Genomic DNA, 18974 nt, shown 5'->3' on the forward strand with positions numbered 1-18974 from the left:
GGACTCCTGTTGGGACCTCTGACGGGACAGTTCATGGCATAGGTCCGAGAGCGAGGGAGCTTGGGTGCCACCGGGTTCCATGGCCCGAGCAAACTGTAACGGGTCTGGGAGGTGGAAACTCTGAGCAACTATACAAAGGGACAGTCCTTGTAAGGAAGCGGGTGGCTCCCAGGGAAGGCGGGCAGGTAGTCACGGCAAGTGACAGGGACAGTCTCTGGGTAGAATGGGCAGGAAGTCAAGGCAAGTGACGGGGACAGTCTCTTGACAGGCGGATGGTCACGGCAAGTGACAGCAGGGTAAGAGTCTCTAGACGGGCAGGTGGTCACGGCAAGTGACAGCAGGGAAAGAGTCTCTAGAAGGGCAGGTGGTCACGGCAAGTGACAGCAGGGAAAGAGTCTCTAGAAGGGCAGGTGGTCACGGCAAGTGACAGCAGGGAAGAGTCTCTAGATAGGCTAGCAGGCAGGTAGCAGGTGAGCGCTCCCAGGTGAGCAGGCACGAGTCTCTGGACAGGCAGGTGGTCACGGCAAGTGAAGGCAGGGCCTCCAGGTAGGCTAGGAGGCAGGTAGCAGGTGAGCGCTCCCAGGTGAGCGGGCAAGAGTCTCTGGACAGGCAGGTGGTCACGGCAAGTGACGGCAGAGCCTCCAGGTAGGCTAGCAGGCAGGTAGCAGGTGAGCGCTCCCAGGTGAGCGGGCAAGAGTCTCTGGACAGGCAGGTGGTCACAGCGAGTGACGGCTAAGCCTCCAGGTAGGCTAGCAGGTAGGTAGCAGGTAAGCGCTCCCAGGTGAGCGAGTAAGAGTCTCTGGACAGGCAGGTGGTCACAGCAATTGACGGCTAAGCCTCCAGGTAGGCCAGCAGGCAGGTAGCAGGTGAGCGCTCCCAGGTAAGCGAGTAAGAGTCTCTGGACAGGCAGGCAGGTCTCAGGCAGGTACTTCCTGGTCCGCCGGCGGACTGATCCACAGACAGACTGGCAGGTGCTGGTAGGCAGACTGTCGGACCACAGGATAGCAAGCAGGTAAGCAGATATCAGGCAGGTATCAAGCAGGAATCTAGCAGGTGACTGGTAACGGGACCTGAGGGCTGAAGCAGAGTTGAAAGGCTTCGCAACAACATTGCTCGGGCACCTCCATTTTGGAGGAGGTGCCTCATATATGGTGAGGTACTCCGGCCATTGGCCGGGGACTCCTTAGTACGGCGCGCGCGGCCCCTTTAAGAGAGGGGGAGCGCGCGCGCCCTAAGCACAGACCCCGGGAAGCAGCGCGCGCTGCCAGCAGAGCGGGAGGAAGACGCCGGGCACGGAGCGGAGAGGTGAGGGGAACGGCGTCCCTGCCTAGCAGGAGGCAGGGACGCCGATGCTACACTGCTCAAGGTAAGTATATCCCATTTGTTTGTCTATGTTGTTGTCTTTAGTTTGTAGTGGGGCCTGTCTAGAGCTCACCCCAACCCCTCCCTCTCTAGGGCCTAGCTCTAGGGACATTCAGGGCTTAGGTTCCTGCTCGGCGATAGGTGTGGAACCTATAAAGGGACAATAGGGTAGGCAGGGTGATATTAGAACTGCCTACCGCCGCCTAAGCCCCCACCCTCTCCTCACCGCCGCCGGAACCACCTCAGACACCAACCTCCTGTCTCACTGCCTCTGGAGCCGTCTCCTCACCAGCCTCCTCACCGTCATCTCCGAAGCCCCCAACCTGTTGTCTCCTCACCGCCGCCGGAGCCGCCTCAGCCCCCAACCTCCTGTCTTACCGCCGCCGGAGCAGTCTCCTCACCGCCGCCGGAAGCACCTCAGCCCTCAACCTCCTGTCTCACCGCCGCAGGAGCAGTCTCCTCACCGCCGCAGACCCCAACCTCCTGTCTCACCGCCGCCGGGGCCGTCTCCTCACCGCTGCTGGAACAGCTTCAGCCCCCAACCCCCTGTATCACTGCCTTGTGAGCCCCCAACTTGCCGTCTCCTCACCACCACTGGAGCAGCCTCCTCACCGCTGCCGCCTCACCAACCACGGCGCCCCCAGCTTTTGGAGCCGTCTCCTCGCTGTCAAAGCCGCCTCAACCCCCAACCTCCTGTGCCCTCTGCCTCCAGAGCTGTGTCCTCACCACCACCTCAGCCCCTGACCTTCTGTCCGCTCAGCCTTCAGAGCTGTGTCCTCACCACCACCTCAACCTCCTGTCTCCTCAGCCTCCAGAGCAGTGTCCTCACCACCACCTCAACCTCCTGTCCCCTCACCACCACCTCAACCCCCTGTCCCCTCAGCTTCCAGAGCCGTGTCCTCACCACCACCTCAGCCCCCAACCTCCAGAGCAGTGTCCTCAACACCACCTCAACCTCCTGTTCCCTCAGCCTCCAGAGCTGTGTCCTCACCACCTCAGCCTCCAACCTCCTGTCCCCTCAGCCTCCTGAGCTGTGTCCTCACCTCCTCAGCCCCCAACCTCCTGTCCCCTCAGCCTCCTGAGCTGTGTCCTCACCACCGCCTCAGCCCCCAACCTCCTGTCCCCTTAGCCTCATGAGCTGTGTCTTCACCGCCTCAGGTCACAACCTCCTGTCCCCTCAGCCTCATGAGCTGTGTCCTCACCGCCTCAGCCCCTAACCTCCTGTCCCCTCAGCCTCCTGAGCTGTGTCCTCACCGCCTCAGCCCCCAACCTCCTGTCCCCTCCGCCTCCTGAGCTGTGTCCTCACCGCCTGAGCCCCCAACCTTCTGAGCTGTGTCCTCACCGCCTCAGCCCCCAACCTCCTGTCCCCTCAGCCTCCTGAGCTGTGTCCTCACTGCCTCAGCCCCCAACCTCCTGTCCCCTCAGCCTCCTGAGCTGTGTCCTCACCGCCTGAGCCCCCAACCTCCTGTCGGGGTCGTAGCGACATTCCACTCGTCCTCCAGTCACTCCAAATTAAGACTATGAGCATGGGTCAACCATTCAAAGAATGAGTCAGACAACAAGCTGGTTCAAACTCAGAGCATGCTCAGAAGGCTACTGGCAAGCCACGATCTCAGCAATGTTCCGCTTTTATTTCCGCATGCACAAACTTAAATACACTACATAATGGGGAGGGGAAAGGGGTTGTTCGGGGCGGGGTAAGCCAAAAATGTCTAGTATCCGGCCACTCCTGATTGGTCCACGTCTCCTTAACTCAGTCTCTGGGCAGTCAACCGTCAGTTGATGATTCGGTTTCATTTCTCTGAAACAGGTGCTGGCTGATACCGGCGCCATCTTAGCATAAATTTCGATCTAAGTAACACGTAGCAAGGAAAGCTTATTGTTATAAGATACAAAATGGTGGTTAGGTACATAAGCAAAGCGTATAAAAGTATAAAAGTAGAGAAAATATATATTCTTTTTTACCCTGACATTCCCCCCTAAACACTAAGCTTTCCCTTGCTTCGGGGCCTTTGAGACTGTCCATGTGTGGGGAGAGGGGAGGTGGATTTCTTCACCCAATTATCTTAGAGACTGCCCCCTTATGGGACGCCCCCAAACAATTGAGCCCTACCCTAAATGACACATGGAGTTCTCCCAACTGACCCTAAACTAGATCTCTCAATTGGACTCTGTCATGGGGGGTCTGGTCAGACTTGTTCAAAGGAGTGTATTTCTCCATATCTTCCTTACTGGTATCATCATGTAACAGAGATGTGGTTTCTTGATTCAAAAAGGTCTCGGAGGTTGGAACAGCATTGTCTATAGCTTTCCTGTATAAGGGGACTATGCAGCATACCATGTCATTCCTGCGCAATCCACTATGTCACAGTAATCAAATCGATACGTCTGGATTTTTGCGTGAGTATCTACCCAGAATGTGGTAGCTGTCCACCCTGGGACAGACAGTAAGCATATGGAAAGGATATAGAAGAAGGTAGTCATCTTTTATAGGCTCGTTTTGTCTCTCTTGCAGTGGGAGGCGTGAATCCAGGTGCTCTTGCCCTCAAGCTTCAGAGCTGTAGGAGTAGTCACGATCACAGTGTAGGGGCCCTCAAATCTGGGTTGGAGACAGTCTTTCCGGACAAACTTCTTTACGTACACCAGGTCGCCTGGGGTGAAATCATGTACCGCATCACCTGTGGATTCTGGGAGAGAAGCAGATACTGTAGAGCGGGTGTTAGTCAATTCTTTAGACAGAGCAATCACAAATTTTACTACTCTATCATGTGTTTCAGACAACTCTTGGGGCCTAATTTCTCCTATTTTAGGTGGGGTCCCAAACAAAATTTCATAGGGAGTTAGCCCATGTTTAGCTTGTGGGGTGTGTCTGATATGATACAATACTATAGGGAGTAGGTCGGGCCAGGGGAGGGGATGATCTTGGGTTATTTTCAAGAGCTGGGTCTTGAGTGTGGAATTCATCCTTTCCACTTTGCCTGAACTGGCAGGATGGTATGGAGTGTGGAGGCCCAAATCTGTTCCCAACATGTTCCAAAGTTCTTTGTAGATATTTGCTGTGAAAGCTGGTCCTTGATCCGATTCTATGACTTGGGGAACTCCAAATCTGCAGGCAATTTCAGTGATCAGTTTCTTGGCTGTGACTTTAGCAGTCATGTTGACAACCGGGTAGGCCTCGGGCCAGGCTGAGAACATATCCACGGCTACCAAAACGTACTCATATTTTCCTGCTTTAGGCATTTGGATATGGTCGACTTGTATTCTCTGCCAAGGGTAGTCTGGTTTAGCCAGGTGTTGGAGAGGGACCCGTGCCGTACACGTTGGGTTGCAGGTAGCGCAGACAGAGCAGGATTTTGAGTATGCAGTCACAGTGGAGGAGATTCCGGGTGCAAAGTACAGTTTCTTGATACATGCCAAGGCTTGATTCTTTCCTCTGTGTGTAGGCCCGTGAGCCCATGCTGCCACGGCTGAGTACATGCGCCTAGGCAAGCAAGGTTTTCCGTCCACTTGGTAAAGAGTTGAGTCGACCTTTAAATCTTTGCGACCTGCCAGCATGGCTCCCGCCGCTTTCCATTGCTTGACTTCTTCAGTGGGGGTCTTCCTTTGTTCTTCACACAATTTTTCTTCAGGCATCCTGACCCCCCTGGATTCCACTCGTGTCTCCGCTGGACTTGTATGGTCTTCCGCCGGCTGTTCTTTGGCCCTTGCTCTAGTGAGCGCCACAGCTACGGTTTGCAGGGTCTCCCCCATCTCTTCTTCCTTTTCCTGCCACTTTGATGACACATTCTCCACTGCTGCAGTCTTGGCTGCTTGGTCAGCTAGGTGGTTGCCCCTGGCTTCCCTGGAATCTAGTCTTCCATGAGCCTTGACCTTGATAACAGCAACCTGAATGGGTAGTTCCAGGGCCTTCATTAGGGCCTTAATCCATGAGGCATGTTTCACTGGTGTACCTGCAGCTGTGATGAATCCTCTAGACTTCCACAAGAGTCCAAAATCATTGCAAATTCCATGTCCATACCTAGAATCGGTATATATGTTTGTCGTTGTTCCAGCTGCCAGGTGGCAGGCTTCTGAGAGAGCTACAAGTTCAGCTTCTTGTGCAGACATGTATGGTGGTAGAGCTTCAGCCTTGAGGACTGTTAGGTCTGTTGTGACAGCATATCCCGTGTGGAACTTCCCTTGAGGGTCTGTGAAACGGGATCCATCAGTCCATAGGTGAAAGGCAGGGTGTGCGAGCGGATGTGCCACCATATTCTCTGGAGCAGAAGTCTCTTCCTGCAAAAATTTTTATACAATCATGAGGTTCCACCAATGGACCTTCACCCTGTTCGTCTTCCCCCCTAGAAGGTGGAAGCAAAGTGGCAGGGTTGATAGTCAGACATCAGGTAAATGTTATATTGGAGGGCAACAATAGGGAACACTGCAGTCTTTGGTTGGTTAGATGTTTCGGAGATGTTTGTTGCAGAACAGCCGAGAGATCATGGCCAGCCTGTATAACTAGATCATGTCCAAGGACGATATCAGCTGACTTGTCAAGGAGGATGTGAGCAGCGTGGACCGTCTTAAGGCACGTGGGGGCAGTTCGGGCGACAGGGTCCAGGCGGGCTGAGTAGTAGCCTAAAGGCCGATACTTATGATCATAGCGTTGTGCTAGAACTCCAGAGGCAAGACCTTCCGATTCAGAGACAAAGAGGTGAAATGGCTGAGTATAGTCTGGTAAGCCCAAGGCCGGGGCAGAGACAACAGCCTGTTTAAGGCGGTCAAAACATAGTCTGCGTTGGTGAGAAACACGTGGATCTTCAGCATGAAGCCAGACGGAGCCTTCGTCCTTAAGACAGTCATACAGGGGTTGCATAAGCTTTGAGGCATCCGAGATCCATTGCCTGCAGTAAGTGATGAGGCCAAGGAAAGTCTGCATAGCGGAGTAGGTGGTTGGGAAGGTGATATCCATGATGGCTTGTTTTCTTTCTTCAGTCAGATGTCTAGCACCTTGTGATATACAATGTCCGAGGAAAATGACCTTGGGCAGACACCATTGGACTTTGCCTTTCGAGACTTTACAGTTAGCTGAGTGAAGAAACCAGAGAAGGGATGCTGACATCTCTGGCAAATTTTCTTCAGTGCCGCAGAGTAAAAGATCATCCACATATTGTAGAAGAGTGACCTGAGGGTTCTCTTGAACCCATGGCTCCAGAATAGACTTCATAGAATGAATGAATTGGTTAGGAGAGTTCTGGGCTCCTTGTGGAGTCCTGGTCCATGTAAGCTGTGCTCCTTGAAAGGTAAAGGCAAAAAGAAACCACGAATCTTCATGCAAGGGTATACTGAAGAAGGCGTTGGCCAGATCTAACACCGTAAACAAGGTGGCCGTTGGAGGCACCTGAGACAAGAGGGTGTTTGGGTTGGGTACCACTGGAGTTTCTAAAATGGTAGCTGCATTGACGGCTCTGAGATCCTGAACCAAACCGGTATCTTGGAGGCTCTCCCGGAGCGGTTTTCTTTTTTACAGGAAAGAGGGGTGTATTGCATGGAGATACACATCTGACAAGGACTCCTGACTCCAGGAGGGAAGCGATTTGGGTACCCAAGCTTTGTTCCTGTGCCGCCTTGAGGGGGTATTGTGGCAACCGTGGGTACTTGTGTCCAGGCTTGAGGTGTACTTGGACCGGGGGAACCTGCAGGAGGCCAACGTCCTCTGGCCCGCTGGACCACAGAGAGTGAGGGAACTGTGAGGTATCAAGAAGAGTGTGAGGTTGTATGGTCATCATCATGAGAGGGAAGGCTTTGAGAGCGCAGCGGTCTTCAGTCCCTTGTTCGGAATGAGGATCTCGCAGAAGAAGCTCCATGCCATGGTTTCCGAAGGTAATAGTTGCCTTCATCCGCTCTAAGAGATCGGCTCCCAACAAATTAACGGGGCAAGTTTCTGAGACCAAGAATCTTGTGAGTACTCCAGTGAATGGTCCTGCAGACACAGGGACTGTGAGTGGAGAGGAAATATGTTGGCCTTCCACCCCAACACAGGTGAGGGTATCCGGTGATAGGGATACCGAGGGAGGGAGCTGTGTGGAAGAAATGACAGATGTGGCCGCCCCAGTGTCCACCAGGAACTTCAATGGTTGATGGTCCACCTGTAAAGTGACAGTCCCACAGGCGGCCGTGGGGTGCGTAGCCGGGAAAGTGGACACTGGTTAACCGGGCCGTCATTGGCGTGGGTGAGATGGTTCACGGGAAGGTCCATGGTTGTGTGGACCGTCATGAAACGAGCGGTCATGGTACTATCTGCGGGTTGGACAGTCTCTGAGAATGTGATTAGGGCTACCACATTCCCAACACAGTATGCGTCCTTCAGAATCACGAGATTGTCTCTTGTCTCTAGGTGGCCCCCTATCATTTCTTCTGTATTGTTTTCTATATTTGGGAGGAGTATCATCACCTGTGCCTTTAACCATTACCCACTTGATTCCATATTGGTTGCCAGGGGGTGGGTAGCTTTCTTGAGCTTGATATACCATGGCAGGAGCGGCTTTCTTCTTTGGCTTAGTATCCTTTTCCATTTTTAGCATAGCTTTTTGGAAAGCTTTGACAATGTCCACCGCGTCGTTAAAAGAAGAAGAACGGATCTCGGGGCGTACCCTCAGAACGTCATCTCTGAGAGCGTCTTGTAGGCCATCTACTAGGGCCTGAACCAACAGGGCGGCCTGCGTCTTGACGTGAGGACTGTATCCGAGATCCTCAAAATGCATGCTGAGTCTTGCAGCATATCCTTCCACAGATTCATCAGGGTCTTGTTGAACATCTTGTACAGACCCAGCTTGATCTGACAAGCGATCCTGAGCCCAGGCTTTTAACTGTTTCATGTATTCTAGGCCAGATTCATACGTACTAAGGGATCCTGCTTTTGTGGAATCCATGGCCTTTTGAAAGCTCTCCGTTTTCGGCTAAGTGAGCCTGGCATTCTGCAGCCAGAGTGGAACCAGCAGCAAGGGCAATTTTACGAGCCAATCCTCCAGCATGGCTCATACGGGTGTTTGCAGGGTTGACTATGGCCCCCACCCGATGTGTAAGGATGTCACTATAGCCTATTGACAGAGTGACAGGGCGTCCTGATGGGTCTACTAGATTCCGGGAGCGGCAGGGGTCCCAGACTTCTGAGGGGCTGGGGGGTGGTGCTCTTTCAGCAGTTGCTTGGAGCAAGGGCCGGAGTATGGGTAATGGATATGGGGTGGAGGATGCCATAGGAGACGTATGGGGTAAAGGGGGGGGCGCTGGAGTATCTTGAGCCCATCCCTCATCTGGCTCCGTATCGTCTTGAGTAACAGTATGTTGGCGGAGCGAGAGCAGTCTGGCCTGAAATTCTGGGGAGTTGAGGATATCCCCAGAGTTATGGGCGACCCCCATGGGGAACAGAGGGAGCGCCTCAGCATCGTGGACTGGAGCAGAGGGTATCACATTAGTTTCAGATGGGTGCTCTGGGACTGCGGGCTTTTCCACCCTGTGCTGGCGGCTGGTAATAAGCACCGGACGGATCTAATAGTGGATATAGGCCGGATTGGGGCTTTCCGGGCCTCCCACAACAAGTAAAAGGTGTAGTAAGATGGCCGTTGGAGGGAGGAGTTGGAGTGGGAGTGGGATTGTTCTTGGGGGCAGGCTGAGCATCGTGCCATGGGCGGCCCGCCCCACAGACACAGCAGAACTTCGCCCAGGACGGGTTTTGCTCTCCGCACATACGACACATCCATCCTTCTGATGATTTGGCGTCGGCGCCATTATAGGGTGGTGGCTGAGGGCTCGGTGTAGTGACAGGCATCAACGGGGTTACGGCCAATTTAGGGTCACATAACAAATCACATTCTGCAGCTTTCATGTATCCGAACAAAGACTCGGCATTCTCTTTTCCCCCTGCACCATCTACTTCTTTCCAGCCCTCAACCTATAAATCACTTGCTACTCTAAGATGTGTCTGAGCCTGGTGCAGGAGTCCTTCATCACTCAACTTCCCCTTTTTTTTTTTTTTTTTTGTAACGCATTCCTTCTACACTGAAGGCTGAAGTCTGCCCGTACTGGGTAGTCTTATCATTTAATACAGATTCCTAACGTTCTTAACAGCCTTCTTGCTTTCCCGTGACTCTAGTAACTGGATGACTCCCACTGCACCATCCGGCAACTTGCCAGGTCTTTCAGATTTAAACATACGCAACATTTTCTTATAGAATGCAATGATCTGTCGCGACTCAGATCACTGGTGCAGTCCACAGGTCGCCACCGGTCAGTGTAGAGCACACCTCAATACACTGGTGAGATAGAGAGACACCTCAATCTATCCCCTTCCCTAACCTTGAATGGCGACTTTACAGTGCGACTCACCACGGCACCCTGATTACAGGTCACCACCCGTCAGTGTAGAGCACACCTCAATACACTGGTGAGATAGAGAGACACCTCAATCTATCCCCTTCCCTAACCTTGACTTTACAGCAGTCTCTGTGGTAGACGAAGAGCACTCCTCAATTCGTCACAGATTCTTTCTCCCTTACACTACAATTCAGGGATGGCTTGGAATCGACTATCAGTCACGGGAGGCAACTATCTAAGAAAAGTACAGTGACCGGGGGAGGAGGAGGTGGTGTGCACACGAGCACGCGCAGGCATGCGACGTCACTCGGTCTCACAGTTGCTGGTTCCGGACGTGGCGCAGGACGCCCGAGGTCTCACCACTCGACCGGTCACCCACCCAGATCCAACCTGACAACCCCACAAGAACCGCTGCGGCTGACACACAGGCAAGTGAGACATATAAAATATATCTCGACTTACCGTGTACGATGGAGGTTGATCAGACTTCAGATTCAGCCGCCGCGGTCACCACCAGGGAAGTCAACAATATGGGTCCGGGAGGGCGGCGTACCGCTAGCCACGCCCCATGTTGGGCGCCATTTGTCGGGGTCGTAGCGACATTCCACTCGTCCTCCAGTCACTCCAAATTAAGACTATGAGCATGGGTCAACCATTCAAAGAATGAGTCAGACAACAAGCTGGTTCAAACTCAGAGCATGCTCAGAAGGCTACTGGGAAGCCACGATCTCAGCAATGTTCCGCATGCACAAACTTAAATACACTACATAATAGGGAGGGGAAAGGGGTTGTTCGGGGCGGGGTAAGCCATAAATGTCTAGTATCCGGCCACTCCTGATTGGTCCACGTCTCCTTAACTCAGTCTCTGGGCAGACAACCGTCAGTTGATGATTCGGTTTCATTTCTCTGAAACAGGTGCTGGCTGATACCGGCGCCATCTTAGCATAAATTTCGATCTAAGTAACACGTAGCAAGGAAAGCTTATTGTTATAAGACACAAAATGGTGGTTAGTACATAAGCAAAGCGTATAAAAGTAGAGAAAATATATATTCTTTTTTACCCTGACATCCCCTCAGCCTCCTGAGCTGTGTCCTCACCTCCTCAGCCCCCAACCTCCTGTCCCCTCAGCCTCCTGAGCTGTGTCCTCACCGCCTGAGCCCCCGACCTCCTGAGCCGTGTCCTCACCGCCTCAGGTCACAATCTCCTGTCCCCTCAGCCTCCTGAGCTGTGTCATCACCGCCTCAGCCCCCGACCTCCTGTCCCCTCAGCCTCCTGAGCCGTGTCATCACCGCCTCAGCCCCCGACCTCCTGTCCCCTCAGCCTCCTGAGCTGTGTCCTCACCGCCTCAGCCCCCAAACTCCTGAGCTGTGTCATCACCGCCTCAGCCACTGACCTCCTGAGCTGTGTCATCACCGCCTCAGGTCACAACCTCCTGTTCCCTCAGCCTCCTGAGCGGTGTCCTCACCGCCTCAGCCCCAAACCTCCTATCCCCTCAGCCTCCTGAGCTGTGTCCTCACAGCCTCAGCCCCCGACCTCTTGTCCCCTCAGCCTCCTGAGCTGTGTCCTCACCGCCTCAGTCCCCAACCTCCTGAGCTGTGTCCTCACCGCCTCAGACCCCAACCTCCTGTCCCCTCAGCCTCCTGAGCCGTGTCCTCACCGCCTCAGCCCCCAACCTCCTGTCCTCACCGCCTCCTGAGCTGTGTTCTCACCGCCTCAGCCCCCAACCTCCTGTTCCATCAGCCTCCTGAGCTGTGTCCTCACCGCCTCAGCCCCCGACCTCCTGTCCCCTCAGCCTCCTGAGCAGTGTCCTCACCGCCTCAGCCCCCAACCTCCTGTCCCCTCAGCCTCCTGAGCTGTGTCCTCACCGCCTGAGCCCCCAACCTCCTGTCCCCTCAGCCTCCTGAGCTGTGTCCTCACCGCCTCAGTACCCGACCTCCTATCCCCGCAGCCTCCTGAGCTGTGTCCTCACCGCCTCAGCCCCCAACCTCCTGTCCCCTCGGCCTCCTGAGCAGTGTCCTCACCGACTGAGCCCCCGACCTCCTGAGCCGTGTCCTCACCGCCTCAGCCCCCGACCTCCTGTCCCCTCAGCCTCCTGAGCTGTGTCATCACCGCCTCAGCCCCCGACCTCCTGACCCCTCAGCCTCCTGAGCTGTGTCCTCACCGCCTCAGCCCCCAACCTCCTGAGCTGTGTCATCACCGCCTCAGGTCACAACCTCCTGTTCCCTCAGCCTCCTGAGCTGTGTCCTCACCGCCTCAGCCACTGACCTCCTGAGCTGTGTCCTCACTGCCTCAGGTCACAACCTCCTGTTCCCTCAGCCTTCTGAGCGGTGTCCTCACAGCCTCAGCCCCAAACCTCCTGTCCCCTCAGCCTCCTGAGCTGTGTCCTCACCGCCTCAGCCCCCGACCTCCTGTCCCCTCAGCCTCCTGAGCTGTGTCCTCACCGCCTCAGTCCAACTTCCTGAGCTGTGTCCTCACCGCCTCAGCCCCCAACCTCCTGTCCCCTCAGCCTCCTGAGCTGGGTCCTCACCGCCTCAGCCCCCAACCTCCTGTCCCCTCGGCCTCCTGAGCTGTGTCCTCACCGCCTCAGCCCCCAACCTCCTGTCCCATCAGCCTCCTGAGCTGTGTCCTCACCGCCTCAGCCCCCGACCTCCTGTCCCCTCAGCCTCCTGAGCCGTGTCCTCACCGCCTGAGCCCCCAACCTCCTGTCCCCTCAGCCCCCAACCTCCTGTCCCCTCAGCCTCCTGAACTGTGTCCTCACCCCCTCAGCCCCCTGAGCTGTGTCCTCACCGCCTCAGCCCACAACCTCCTGTCCCCTCAGCCTCCAGAGCTGTGTCCTCACCGCCTCAGCCCCCAACCTCCTGTCCCCTCAGCCTCCTGAGCTGTGTCCTCACCGCCTCAGCCCCCAACCTCCTGTCCCCTCAGCCTCCTGAGCAGTGTCCTCACCGCCTCAGCCCCCAACCTCCTGAGCCCCAAACCTCCTGTCCCCTCAGTCTCCTGAGCTGTGTCCTCACCGCCTCAGTACCCGACCTCCTATCCCCGCAGCCTCCCGAGCTGTGTCCTCACCGCCTCAGCCCACAACCTCCTGTCCCCTCAGCCTCCAGAGCGGTGTCCTCACCGCCTTAGCCCCCGGTCTCCTGAGCTGTGTCTTCACCGCCTCAGCTCCCGGCCTCCTGTCCCCTACGCCTCCTGAGCTGTGTCCTCACCGCCTCAGCCCCCAACCTCCTGTCCCCACCGCCTCCTGAGCTGTGTCCTCACCGCCTGAGCCCCCAACCTTCTGAGCTGTGTCCTCACCGCCTCAGCCCCCAACCTCCTGTCCCCTCAGCCTCCTGAGCTGTGTCCTCACCGCCTCAGCCCCCAACCTCCTGTCCCATCAGCCTCTTGAGCTGTGTCCTCACCGCCTGAGCCCCCAACCTCCTGTCCCCTCAGCCTCCTGAGCTGTGTCCTCACCGCCTCAACCCCCAACCTCCTGTCCCCTCAGCTTCATGAGCTGTGTCCTCACCGCCTCAGCCCCCAACCTCCTGTCCCCTCGGCCTCCTGAGCTGTGTCCTCACCGCCTGAGCCCCCAACCTCCTGTCCCCTCAGCCTCCTGAACTGTGTCCTCACCCCCTCAGCCCCCAGCCTCCTGAGCTGTGTCCTCACCGCCTCAGGTAACAACCTCCTGTCCCCTCAGCCTCCTGAGCTGTGTCCTCACCGCCTCAGCACCCGACCTCCTATCCCCGCAGCCTCCTGAGCTGTGTCCTCACCGCCTCAGCCCACAACCTCCTGTCCCCTCAGCCTCCAGAGCTGTGTCCTCACAGACACAGCCCCCGGCCTCCTGAGCTGTGTCCTCACCGCCTCAGCCTCCAACCTCCTGTCCCCTCCGCCTCCTGAACTGTGTCCTCACCGCCTCAGCCCCCAACTTCCTGTCCCCTCAGCCTCCTGAGCTGTGTCCTCACCGCCTGAGCCCCCAACCTCCTGAGCTGTGTCCTCACCGCCTCAGCCCCCAACCTCCTGTCCCCTCAGCCTCCAGAGCTGTGTCCTCACCGCCTCAGACCCCAACCTCCTGTCCCCTCAGCCTCCTGAGCAGTGTCCTCACCGCCTCAGCCCCCAACCTCCTGTCCCCTCAGCCTCCTGAGCTGTGTCCTCACCGCCTGAGCCCCCAACCTCCTGTCCCCTCAGCCTCCTGAGCTGTGTCCTCACCGCCTCAGTACCCGACCTCCTATCCCCGCAGCCTCCTGAGCTGTGTCCTCACCGCCTCAGCCCACAACCTCCTGTCCCCTCGGCCTCCTGAGCAGTGTCCTCACCGACTGAGCCCCCGACCTCCTGAGCCGTGTCCTCACCGCCTCAGCCCCCGACCTCCTGTCCCCTCAGCCTCCTGAGCCGTGTCCTCACCGCCTCAGCCCCCGACCTCCTGTCCCCTCAGCTTCCTGAGCTGTGTCCTCACCGCCTAAGTCCCCAACCTCCTGAGCTGTGTCCTCACCGCCTCAGCCCCCAACCTCCTGTCCCCTCAGCCTCCTGAGCCGTGTCCTCACCGCCTCAGCCCCCAACCTCCTGAGCTGTGTCCTCAGCGCCTCAGCCCCCGACCTCCTGTCCCCTCAGCTTCCTGAGCCGTGTCCTCACCGCCTCAGGTCACAACCTCCTGTCCCCTCGGCCTCCTGAACTGTGTCCTCACCGCCTCAGCCCCCAACCTCCTGTCCCCTCAGCTTCCTGAGCTGTGTCCTCACCGTCTGAGCCCCCAACCTCCTGTCCCCTCAGCCTCCTGAACTGTGTCCTCACCCCTCAGCCCCCAGCCTCCTGAGCTGTGTCCTCACCGCCTCAGGTAACAACCTCCTGTCCCCTCAGCCTCCTGAGCTGTGTCCTCACCGCCTCAGCACCCGACCTCCTATCCCCGCAGCCTCCTGAGCTGTGTCCTCACCGCCTCAGCCCACAACCTCCTGTCCCCTCAGCCTCCAGAGCTGTGTCCTCACAGACACAGCCCCCGGCCTCCTGAGCGGTGTCCTCACCGCCTCAGCCTCCAACCTCCTGTCCCCTCCGCCTCCTGAGCTGTGTCCTCACCGCCTCAGCCCCCAACCTCCTGAGCTGTGTCCTCACCGCCTCAGCCCCCAACCTCCTGTCCCCTCAGCCTCCAGAGCTGTGTCCTCACCGCCTCAGACCCCAACCTCCTGTCCCCTCAGCCTCCTGAGCAGTGTCCTCACCGCCTCAGCCCCCAACCTCCTGTCCCCTCAGCCTCCTGAGCTGTGTCCTCACCGCCTGAGCCCCCAACCTCCTGTCCCCTCAGCCTCCTGAGCTGTGTCCTCACCGCCTCAGTACCCGACCTCCTATCCCCGCAGCCTCCTGAGCTGTGTCCTCACCGCCTCAGCCCCCAACCTCCTGTCCCCTCGGCCTCCTGAGCAGTGTCCTCACCGACTGAGCCCCCGACCTCCTGAGCCGTGTCCTCACCGCCTCAGCCCCCGACCTCCTGTCCCCTCAGCCTCCTGAGCTGTGTCATCACCGCCTCAGCCCCCGACCTCCTGTCCCCTCAGCCTCCTGAGCTGTGTCCTCACCGCCTCAGCCCCCAACCTCCTGAGCTGTGTCATCACCGCCTCAGGTCACAACCTCCTGTTCCCTCAGCCTCCTGAGCTGTGTCCTCACCGCCTCAGCCACTGACCTCCTGAGCTGTGTCCTCACTGCCTCAGGTCACAACCTCCTGTTCCCTCAGCCTTCTGAGCGGTGTCCTCACAGCCTCAGCCCCAAACCTCCTGTCCCCTCAGCCTCCTGAGCTGTGTCCTCACCGCCTCAGCCCCCAACCTCCTGTCCCCTCAGCCTCCTGAGCTGGGTCCTCACCGCCTCAGCCCCCAACCTCCTGTCCCCTCGGCCTCCTGAGCTGTGTCCTCACCGCCTCAGCCCCCAACCTCCTGTCCCATCAGCCTCCTGAGCTGTGTCCTCACCGCCTCAGCCCCCGACCTCCTGTCCCCTCAGCCTCCTGAGCCGTGTCCTCACCGCCTGAGCCCCCAACCTCCTGTCCCCTGAGCCCCCAACCTCCTGTCCCCTCAGCCTCCTGAACTGTGTCCTCACCCCCTCAGCCCCCAACCTCCTGTCCCCTCAGCCTCCTGAGCTGTGTCCTCACCGCCTCAGGTAACAACCTCCTGTCCCCTCAGCCTCCTGAGCTGTGTCCTCACCGCCTCAACCCCCAACCTCCTGTCCCCTCAGCTTCATGAGCTGTGTCCTCACCGCCTCAGCCCCCAACCTCCTGTCCCCTCGGCCTCCTGAGCTGTGTCCTCACCGCCTGAGCCCCCAACCTCCTGTCCCCTCAGCCTCCTGAACTGTGTCCTCACCCCCTCAGCCCCCAGCCTCCTGAGCTGTGTCCTCACCGCCTCAGGTAACAACCTCCTGTCCCCTCAGCCTCCTGAGCTGTGTCCTCACCGCCTCAGCACCCGACCTCCTATCCCCGCAGCCTCCTGAGCTGTGTCCTCACCGCCTCAGCCCACAACCTCCTGTCCCCTCAGCCTCCAGAGCTGTGTCCTCACAGACACAGCCCCCGGCCTCCTGAGCTGTGTCCTCACCGCCTCAGCCTCCAACCTCCTGTCCCCTCCGCCTCCTGAACTGTGTCCTCACCGCCTCAGCCCCCAACTTCCTGTCCCCTCAGCCTCCTGAGCTGTGTCCTCACCGCCTGAGCCCCCAACCTCCTGAGCTGTGTCCTCACCGCCTCAGCCCCCAACCTCCTGTCCCCTCAGCCTCCAGAGCTGTGTCCTCACCGCCTCAGACCCCAACCTCCTGTCCCCTCAGCCTCCTGAGCAGTGTCCTCACCGCCTCAGCCCCCAACCTCCTGTCCCCTCAGCCTCCTGAGCTGTGTCCTCACCGCCTGAGCCCCCAACCTCCTGTCCCCTCAGCCTCCTGAGCTGTGTCCTCACCGCCTCAGTACCCGACCTCCTATCCCCGCAGCCTCCTGAGCTGTGTCCTCACCGCCTCAGCCCACAACCTCCTGTCCCCTCGGCCTCCTGAGCAGTGTCCTCACCGACTGAGCCCCCGACCTCCTGAGCCGTGTCCTCACCGCCTCAGCCCCCGACCTCCTGTCCCCTCAGCCTCCTGAGCCGTGTCCTCACCGCCTCAGCCCCCGACCTCCTGTCCCCTCAGCTTCCTGAGCTGTGTCCTCACCGCCTAAGTCCCCAACCTCCTGAGCTGTGTCCTCACCGCCTCAGCCCCCAACCTCCTGTCCCCTCAGCCTCCTGAGCCGTGTCCTCACCGCCTCAGCCCCCAACCTCCTGAGCTGTGTCCTCAGCGCCTCAGCCCCCGACCTCCTGTCCCCTCAGCTTCCTGAGCCGTGTCCTCACCGCCTCAGGTCACAACCTCCTGTCCCCTCGGCCTCCTGAACTGTGTCCTCACCGCCTCAGCCCCCAACCTCCTGTCCCCTCAGCTTCCTGAGCTGTGTCCTCACCGTCTGAGCCCCCAACCTCCTGTCCCCTCAGCCTCCTGAACTGTGTCCTCACCCCTCAGCCCCCAGCCTCCTGAGCTGTGTCCTCACCGCCTCAGGTAACAACCTCCTGTCCCCTCAGCCTCCTGAGCTGTGTCCTCACCGCCTCAGCACCCGACCTCCTATCCCCGCAGCCTCCTGAGCTGTGTCCTCACCGCCTCAGCCCACAACCTCCTGTCCCCTCAGCCTCCAGAGCTGTGTCCTCACAGACACAGCCCCCGGCCTCCTGAGCGGTGTCCTCACCGCCTCAGCCTCCAACCTCCTGTCCCCTCCGCCTCCTGAGCTGTGTCCTCACCGCCTCAGCCCCCAACCTCCTGAGCTGTGTCCTCACCGCCTCAGACCCCAACCTCCTGTCCCCTCAGCCTCCTGAGCAGTGTCCTCACCGCCTCAGCCCCCAACCTCCTGTCCCCTCAGCCTCCTGAGCTGTGTCCTCACCGCCTGAGCCCCCAACCTCCTGTCCCCTCAGCCTCCTGAGCTGTGTCCTCACCGCCTCAGTACCCGACCTCCTATCCCCGCAGCCTCCTGAGCTGTGTCCTCACCGCCTCAGCCCCCAACCTCCTGTCCCCTCGGCCTCCTGAGCAGTGTCCTCACCGACTGAGCCCCCGACCTCCTGAGCCGTGTCCTCACCGCCTCAGCCCCCGACCTCCTGTCCCCTCAGCCTCCTGAGCTGTGTCATCACCGCCTCAGCCCCCGACCTCCTGTCCCCTCAGCCTCCTGAGCTGTGTCCTCACCGCCTCAGCCCCCAACCTCCTGAGCTGTGTCATCACCGCCTCAGGTCACAACCTCCTGTTCCCTCAGCCTCCTGAGCTGTGTCCTCACCGCCTCAGCCACTGACCTCCTGAGCTGTGTCCTCACTGCCTCAGGTCACAACCTCCTGTTCCCTCAGCCTTCTGAGCGGTGTCCTCACAGCCTCAGCCCCAAACCTCCTGTCCCCTCAGCCTCCTGAGCTGTGTCCTCACCGCCTCAGCCCCCAACCTCCTGTCCCCTCAGCCTCCTGAGCTGGGTCCTCACCGCCTCAGCCCCCAACCTCCTGTCCCCTCGGCCTCCTGAGCTGTGTCCTCACCGCCTCAGCCCCCAACCTCCTGTCCCATCAGCCTCCTGAGCTGTGTCCTCACCGCCTCAGCCCCCGACCTCCTGTCCCCTCAGCCTCCTGAGCCGTGTCCTCACCGCCTGAGCCCCCAACCTCCTGTCCCCTGAGCCCCCAACCTCCTGTCCCCTCAGCCTCCTGAACTGTGTCCTCACCCCCTCAGCCCCCAACCTCCTGTCCCCTCAGCCTCCTGAGCTGTGTCCTCACCGCCTCAGGTAACAACCTCCTGTCCCCTCAGCCTCCTGAGCTGTGTCCTCACCGCCTCAGCACCCGACCTCCTATCCCCGCAGCCTCCTGAGCTGTGTCCTCACCGCCTCAGCCCACAACCTCCTGTCCCCTCAGCCTCCAGAGCTGTGTCCTCACCGCCTCAGCCCCCAACCTCCTGTCCCCTCAGCCTCCTGAGCTGTGTCCTCACCGCCTCAGCCCCCAACCTCCTGTCCCCTCAGCCTCCTGAGCAGTGTCCTCACCGCCTCAGCCCCCAACCTCCTGTCCCCTCAACCTCCTGAGCCCCCAACCTCCTGTCCCCTCAGTCTCCTGAGCTGTGTCCTCACCGCCTCAGTACCCGACCTCCTATCCCCGCAGCCTCCCGAGCTGTGTCCTCACCGCCTCAGCCCACAACCTCCTGTCCCCTCAGCCTCCAGAGCGGTGTCCTCACCGCCTTAGCCCCCGGTCTCCTGAGCTGTGTCTTCACCGCCTCAGCTCCCGGCCTCCTGTCCCCTACGCCTCCTGAGCTGTGTCCTCAC

General features: G+C 58.7%; 1 protein-coding gene across 1 annotated transcript in view; it reads right to left on the reverse strand.

Annotated features, from left to right (window-relative positions):
• Positions 1-2981: 2981 nt before the first annotated feature.
• LOC141176401 (uncharacterized) overlaps positions 2982-18974 on the reverse strand; it is a 49451-nt gene continuing 33458 nt past the window's right edge. Inside the window, exon 2 of the mRNA XM_073660386.1 lies at positions 2982-10670. Within this exon, the coding sequence (XP_073516487.1) occupies positions 3850-5613 (1764 nt within the window). The 5' untranslated portion in view covers positions 5614-10670 and the 3' untranslated portion in view covers positions 2982-3849. The remainder of the gene's footprint in view (positions 10671-18974) is intronic.

This window comes from Phyllobates terribilis, unplaced genomic scaffold (genome assembly GCF_046119375.1).
Source record: "Phyllobates terribilis strain yellow unplaced genomic scaffold, ASM4611937v1 Scaffold_25__1_contigs__length_18738178, whole genome shotgun sequence".
NCBI lineage: Eukaryota > Metazoa > Chordata > Amphibia > Anura > Dendrobatidae > Phyllobates > Phyllobates terribilis.